Source organism: Chiroxiphia lanceolata, chromosome 32, assembly GCF_009829145.1.
Source record: "Chiroxiphia lanceolata isolate bChiLan1 chromosome 32, bChiLan1.pri, whole genome shotgun sequence".
Lineage (NCBI taxonomy): Eukaryota > Metazoa > Chordata > Aves > Passeriformes > Pipridae > Chiroxiphia > Chiroxiphia lanceolata.
The window spans coordinates 35,208-43,049 of NC_045668.1; the positions used below are offsets into that span (position 1 = coordinate 35,208).

The window sequence follows — 7,842 nt, forward strand, 5'->3', positions numbered from 1 at the left end:
AAAATACTTGATATTGCTTATTTTGAAATCAACAGATTCTCAGGGATTCCCAGTGCAAAAGGCAAACACTGAAAAGTAGAAACCAGAGCTTTAAACATGCAGAGTGGATGTGATTTCATGGGTTAGCATCTGTGCAGTAGAAGAGAGGCTTTTGGCACAGAGGTGTGACAGATGTCTGCCAGAGGTCTGAGTGAACTTGGAATTTCCCAGGAATGGGGTGAAATAGCCAACAGCCTCTTCAGAATCCTCTGTTCTGGTGAAAGAATTCTTCGTGAGTATTCGGCAAAGTAGAAATAAGACAACAAAATCTCTGAGGACTCTAAGTGAAATGTGAAACAGAAAAATCAGGGTGTGAGAATTGCTTGAAGGACGATCTCTGTGCTGTACAGGAAGACTGCAGGAAAAGAAAGGAGCAGAGAGGGAAGGATAGAACATTTTGTCCAGCCTGTGAAATTATCACACTTGGTTTTGCCATGTTCCTGTCCCGGCAGGATGAACTGAAATTCAGCATGGGAGCAGCAAATGAAACAGCAGTTACTGAGTTCATCCTCGAGGGTTTCCCAGGGCTTGATCAAAGCCTGCAGCTGTTTCTCTCTGTGATCCTTCTGCTCATGTACCTGACAACAGTGACAGGGAATGCAACCATCATTTTCCTCGTGTGTGTGGATCACCACCTGCAAACCCCCATGTACTTTTTCATTAGCAACCTGGCGTTCCTGGAAATCTGGTTTACATCCTCCACAAGCATCAAATTGTTTGCCATCCTGAGTTCTGATCAGAAAACCATCTCGCTGAGCAGCTGCTTTGCCCAATCCTATTTCTATTTCGCCCTGGGTTGCACAGAGTTTGTCCTGCTTGTTGTCATGGCCTTTGACCGCTGGGTTGCCATCTGCCAACCCCTGCACTACGCTGCCACCATGGAGCCTCAGCTCTGCCTCTGCCTGGTTGTTGCTGCCTGGCTCATCGGCTTCACCCTCCTGAGCTACCGCCTCTTCCTCTCTCAGCTGTCCTTCTGTGGCTCCAACAGGATCCCCCATTTTCTTTGTGACAACTCCCCCTTATTCAAACTGTCCTGCTCTGACACCAGCCTGCTTTGGAAAATAGACTCTGTTTTCTTATCCTGTGTCGTGCTGGGTTCCTTATGTTTAACTCTGGCATTTTACACGTGCATCCTTTTCTGTATCCTGCAGCTTCCAGCAGCCTCTGGGAGGAAGAAAGCTTTTACCACCTGCTCTTCCCATCTCATCACCTTATCCATTGCATATGGGAGCTGCATTGCTCTCTACATGTGTCCTTCAGCAGATGTTTCCTTGAAGACCAACAGAATTGTAGCTTTGCTGAACACAGTCCTGTACCCATTCTTAAATCCCTTCGTCTACAGCCTTAGGAACAAGGCTGTGATACTGGCACTGAACAAATCCATTGCCACTACAATAACAAAGCTTTTCCCCTAATCATGATGCATTTCTGGACATAAATTCCAAGGATCTGCTCTCATCTGTTAAACAATACCAGGGCATATGTGTGTGACCTCCAAACACGGATGCTTCAGGAGATTTGTGCTCTTGTCAGCTTGTGTCAGGTTAAGTGATAAGAAGCTCATCTGCACACACAGACAGGGCACTAACAGTGGGAGGAGGAGTAACTCAGTTAATGCTCTGCCCTGGCTGCTCCATCACTTCAGGGCCATCAGCTCTCCAAGAATCCATCTCCAAACAGAGAGAGCACAGAGGAGCAGTGGCAAGTGACAACCCAAATGACAGGCTCTGGGAAATGGACACCATGTCCCCGCTCCTTCCAGGGCTGCCCTGGGAGAGCCATCAGCCCTGTTGTCCAGGTCTGAAACCCCTCAGTCACTGAGAGCAGATCACCATTTGGACTAGGGGGATTGTTGCCTTGGAGTGTAGGACACATTATGGGATGCAGGGGAAGAGCAGTTTTGGATAACACAGGACTTGAGGGAAGTTGAGGGGAGGACCCCAACCAGTGCAGCCTGTTCTGTCTTCTCATTAAACTTAACTTCAAACTCCCGTGTGAGCCAATTCTCTCCGCAAGAGCTCGTGAGCATGGGGGTGTGAGTGCAGCAACTGGAGGAGGACCAGGGCATTGAACAGCCCACGTGTCAATAGTGCTGACAACGGAACGACTGCAGGGACTGGACTGCAGGGTTCGTGTGTGTGAGCGCGGTGCTGTCACGGGTGGGAGTGGAAGGCATAGACAAAGTTATTAAAGAAGCCCTGCTGTTGAGTCACGAGGTACAGGAAGGATCCCCTTGCTTTCTAAATTCCTTCTCAGAGAGGAGCCTGAGTGTGGCTGGATCCAGTCTTAGCCTTGGGCTGTGTCAACTGTTTAAATTTAAGGAATTACAGAGGTGTGATTAAATCACTTTGTCTCGCAGGTTTTAATGATGGCAGATCAGATGTATTTGTATAAAATGAATTATATATTATGACAAATGAACAGACAAGTGAACAGATGAAAACTCTTAATCAGCATTATTTACTACACAGTGTAAAGACTAAAAACCTACTAGTAGGGTATAATATAGCATAAAGTAGTACAGTGCACTGTATCAAAGCAATTATATTACAGCAATTATATCAAAACCTGCAAAAGAAACAATCATCAAGAAGAGATTGATATAAACCATCATATGAGATAGTAAGCTGTGGTGAGGGAAAAAAAAGTTTTCCCCCTAGAGTTAAAAAAATGGTAATCCCCCAGGGATTGAATCCCCCTTGGGGTTGAACCAATGAGCTCTCCTGCAAAATACAAACATATCAACAACCAGACCGGAAAAGCAGGTTGTAGTTGTAGTTGTTGGAGAGAAGTGGCCATGTTGTAAAGCCACGAGGAGAAGGGGCAGGAGCCCCGTTGGGGGCTAAGCCCCCCCAGCCCCGGCTGGGGGCTGCAGGAACTTGGCACAGTGTTGGACTGGGCTGAGTATCTGTAGCTAGAAAGCTGAAGGAGTTTTCTCCACCGTGAGTGGGCAGACGGAGCAGAGGCAGAAACAGCACTGACTGGAGAGCAGTGGCAGAGAGCCAGAAGAGATAAGAACTGAAGAAGCAGCAAAGCCAGCATTGCACCCAAGGAAGAGAGACACAGAGTTGCCTGAACGAGAGAGAGAGTTTTGGGGTAAGAACTGAAACCAAACCCCCCAAAACCCTTCTGTGACTTCTCCTAAGTGGAGGGGGTGGACTCCTACTGGATGGAAGTCCTAAAATGCAGCACGCACCGGAGGGTGGAGCTGAGAAGCTCAGGAGTCTTAGAAGCTGGACTGGGATGGCCGGACGGAATGCAGAGGGGGTGACCTTGGCCCCCCTGCTGCTGCTGCTGCTGCTAAACTGGCAGCCTGAGACAGAGCAGGGGAGCTCTGATAGAACTCTTGAGGCAAAGGCTTTTCAACTGAAAGCTGCTCGAGACGTTCTGACTCAAGGGAGCTTAAATCCCCCGAGGAAAGGGACCGTCACGAAGATGCCCCTGCACTTCGTGATATGACGTGGTGAGACGAGCTTGTCCCTGATGTCGCAGTCCACGGAAGAGAGGGGGGAGAGGAGACCCCCTTGTGTGTAATGGGAAGAGATCCAGCTACAGCTGCTGCATGGAAGAAGAGAGACTGCTGCCCTAGAGACACTGCTGCTCTGAGAGTGGAAAGGATCTTTCCTTTTCCCTTCTGGACTTTTATTGGAGGGAGAAGAGATTGATCCATTGTAAATACTGATTTATTATAGGAGAGATAGTTAAGATTGCATATGATGTATTGTAATATTTATTTGTATAGTGCATTGTAATATAATCCCCTATCCCCCCATATTGAGTCTTGTGTGGTGTCTGGAAAACCCATCTCACACGGGGTTGAGATGCGGGAGGGGGGCTTGGACTCGAGAACTGGATTTTAGGGGTCTCAAACTACAACACAAGCAGATCTCTCTCTTTCACTTAACCCCAGGGGAGTGAGCGTGAAGAGGATTTGTGGATCTGTGGGAGTTTGGGTTGCTTTTCCTTCTAAAAGGAGCATCACTCCAGTTGGAGGGAGACCATTGGAGAATATGTTTGGTGTTGGAAGTCCCATCATTGGAATGCTTTCATTCAAAGGAGTGGGAAACAGAACAAATCCAGCAGTTCCTGCTGTTTGTTATCAGTGTCACAGCCTGTATTAGCTTTCGGGGTGAGTTTCTCTTCCAAGGGTCAGGTGGCATTTGCTCTCTGTGTGTTATATGGGAGTGGCCCTTGGGAAAAGGGACATTGGTCTCTTTTCTTTCTTTTGTGTTAGTTGCAAGGCCCTGTTAGGACAGCTGGCTAATCCAGGGGTAAATAACCATGCTGCAATACTGGAAACATTGTCCTATAAATATAAAAAGATAAACCATTTAATGATTTTCACTTTAGAGGTTCTGATTCTGTTGCAGCTTTACCTGCAGCAGATTCATTGCTCACTGCACTGTCCAGGACAGTGGGTTCCTCTGTGTCCGGAGCTGTTTTATTCCCATACAGGGAATTTGGGAGTCTCCCCACGGAGCTTCCACAGCCACGTTGGGAGACAAAAGTCCTTCCCACTTCTGCTTGAGCAGCTCCTTGTCTCACATCTGGATATACACCCAGTTTTCTGTCTGGTGAGGATATACTTGAACATCCAAGGTCATTAGAGAAGCTAAAATAACAAACTTATACAATGATAAGAGTGGTTCAGAATGTGGGAAATGTCCATGGGGACCTGATCCTGTGTTGGTGCCCATTAGAGTCCATAATCAGCCAGGATAATGGTCCTCAAGTGTCCATCAGTCACAGGTACAGGGTCCCTTTGGTTCCACGTGACCCCACAGTGTCACAATTAAACCCTTTTGTTCCATGAGGTTCCACAGTGTCACAATTGCCCTGATGATTCCATGAGGTTCCACAGTTTCCCAGGGTTCCTTTGGTTCCACGAGGTTCCACAGTGTCACAATGGCCCCTTGATTCCAAGAAGCCCTGCAATGTCACAATGGCCCCTTGATTCCATGAGGTTCCACAATGTGCCAGGGTTCCTTTGTCTCCATGAGGTTCCACAGTATCACAGGATCCCTTTGGTTCCACAAGGCCCCACAGTGTCACAGTGGCCCCTTGGTTCCACAAGGTTCTGCAGCTGAAGCACTGAGGCCTGAACAACATCCCCTGAGCCAAAGTTGGCCTCTGGATGAACCTTCCAACTTAACGTTATATTTATCCGCTCCTTAGCTAAAACTGTGTGGAATCATCAGTGAAACATGTAGTATGACAGGACTATATCCGTGTAAGATATATTTGTATCCGCTCATTAGTGAAAAATATTTGTATTTGTCCATTAATAAAATACGTATGATTGTTAGTGAAATATGAATGTATTTATCTTTCCGTATTTAGATCCCGGTCAAGGCCATGGCAGTCGATGTCTGGCCTTGTTTGGCAGCAGATGGTGCACATCGAGTCCCTTGGTTTTCCCCTTAAGCCCTGGCCAGGCTTTGGGTGGAACCCAGGAGGAGAAGGGAGCCAGATGTTTTTCTGCCCTCGTAGCTCTGTGAGCTTGTTTATTCAAGCATAGAAAAGCTGGACCCCCTCCCAGCTGTGATCGATGAAACGAGGTTCCCCTTTTGCTCCAATAACTTGAGCTTTATCTGCTGATATTGCACAACCTTGGGGTAGTTGTTGTAAGGTAGATCTTTCTGCTCCCGAATCCACAAGGAATTCGACAGCCTGTTGCTGAGGACCCACTTCTAATTTTTTTCTTGAAAACTACCTCCTAACACTAATGCTCATATCTGAGGACAAGAGACAGCACTTTCTTCCTAGCTTGGCAGTCTAAGGGTGGCCACTGATGTGTGCATTCAGGGACCTAAAAGCATTTCTGTGCAGTTCCTGTCCTTGCCCTACACAGGAATTGTGGAAGATGAACAGATTTTACCTTTCATTTTGGCCAAGGCACCCAGAACTTCCTATCAGATGTCATGTGCACAGATGCATTTTGGCTGTCACATCTTAGAGCAGTGTCAGGAAGCTCAGAGAGTCACTTTGAAAACTTCCTGTTAGATGAGCCAGGAGGATGCACAGCAAGGGAATGTGGGAAGATCATGATCCCTGTCTAGGAGTGAACTGGTTTCACAGCAAATGGGGCCTGGTTTCCAGCTCTGAGCACCCAGTTGTTGCTAGAATGAAAGAGTTGGAGTTGTTCATTCTGGAGAAGAGAAGACTCCAGGGAGACCTTAGAGCCCCTTCCAGTACCCAAAGGGGCTCCAAGAGAGTTGGAGAGGGACTTTGGACAACAGTTAGGAGTGACAGGACAAGAGGGAATGGCTTCCCACTGACAGAGGGCAGGGTTAGATGGGATATTGGGAAGAAATTCTTCCCTGTGAGGGGGTGGAGCCCTTGCACAGGTTGCCCAGAGAAGCTGTGGCTGCCCCATCCCTGGAAGTGTCCAGGGCCAGACTGGATGGGGCTTGGAGCAACCAAGTCTAATGGAAGGTGTTCCTGCCCATAGCAGGGGCATGAAACTGAAACTAGATGGTCTTCAAGGTCCCTTCCAACCCAAACCATTCCATGATTCTGTGTTTTCACCTGGGCAGGTAGCAGTGGCTGTAGCGTGCTCTGGTTCCCTGTTCCTGTGCTCAGTAGCAGCAGTGCTGTGAGGCACAGGAGGGAATTCTCTCCTGGGTTTCTGGGCAGGTCTCAGCTGCCATTCTGTGTCCTAAGAGCTGTGCTGCTGTTTGTGTTTTAGGAGCAGATCCCTATGTGCTTGTCAAGTGTGAGAACCAAAATGTGCGCTCCCCTGTGCAGCACAACACGACCAGTCCCATCTTCGACACACAAGTGATTTTTTACAAGAAGAACATTGACAGTCCTATCACAATCCAGGTGAGACAAACCACACAGGACAGGCCATTGAGGGCAGGAAGGGGAGCACAGCAGCATCACTGGGCTTCACCTGTGCCAGCTCTTCCTTTGTATGACTGATACCCAGGAGAGAAGTGTGAGAATCTCTGCTCCCCTCAGTGAGTTACGCCTGGAGCTGTTCTGCTGATTCTCTAGTCTAAGTCTGCTCCATAAACACCAGCTGATGGCACTTAGGAATCTGAAGGCATATTTCATTCCAAGGTTTTGAAAGAATTTATGGAATTACCTTTTGCCTTATATGGTACCCAATGAAACAGAGACAAAGAAAAGCCATATGTTGTCCAGAGTCAGCATTTGAAACAAAACCAAAGGCAAGCTGTGACCTAAAAAGCAAAAAGCTGCATTCACTCCTTACTTGCATAGAGTATTAAATGAGCATGCAAATCCAGACTCTCCCACATGCTCTCTAGACAATTAGCTAAATTTAGATGTACGCCCACTCCTCACTGATTTTTCAGGAGGCTAATGGGGGTGACTGTCCTCGAGCACTGCCCTTGCAGGTGGAATGTGAGAGCAGCAACACTTCAGCTGGGTTCTTTTCTGTTCCCTTGTCTCTAGGTCTGGAACAGCCACATCCTGTGTGACCAGCTCCTGGGGCAGGCAGTGCTGGCAGCTTCCCCCAGTGACCCCCGAGAGCAGCAGACGCTGCAGCTCCGAGGGAGAGGCGGCCAGGAAGCAGCCGAGGTGCCGGGTCACATCACCATCAAGGTTTTCTCCAGCGATGACCTCGCGGAGCTCTGAGCACCGGAGCCCCGCAGAGCCAGACAGAGCTGTCACCTCGCAGCAGCGGGACTCGTCTGTGCCTGCCGGGGCGGGGACTCGGGAGCACAGGGTGCACATCATCATAATCGCTTTAAAACGATAAAGCCCTCAAAACTCTCCGTGTTATCACTGATAATGGGGGGAGAGGCTTTGAAAGAGGGGAAAACACATATTTAT

The 7,842-nt window shown here is 48.2% G+C and overlaps 1 protein-coding gene across 1 annotated transcript; it reads left to right on the top strand.

Moving 5' to 3' along the window:
* Positions 1-435: 435 nt before the first annotated feature.
* Positions 436-1,454, top strand: LOC116779901 (olfactory receptor 6F1-like). The gene has a single exon (XM_032674405.1). The coding sequence runs from the start codon at positions 474-476 to the stop codon at positions 1,452-1,454; it is 981 nt and encodes a 326-aa protein (XP_032530296.1). The 5' UTR covers positions 436-473.
* The last annotated feature ends 6,388 nt before the right edge of the window (positions 1,455-7,842 follow it).

What these genes read in the sequence shown, in the direction of transcription:
- LOC116779901 (XM_032674405.1), top strand. Translation starts at nt 474, where the DNA reads ATGTTCCTGTCCCGGCAGGATGAACTGAAATTCAGCATGGGAGCAGCA.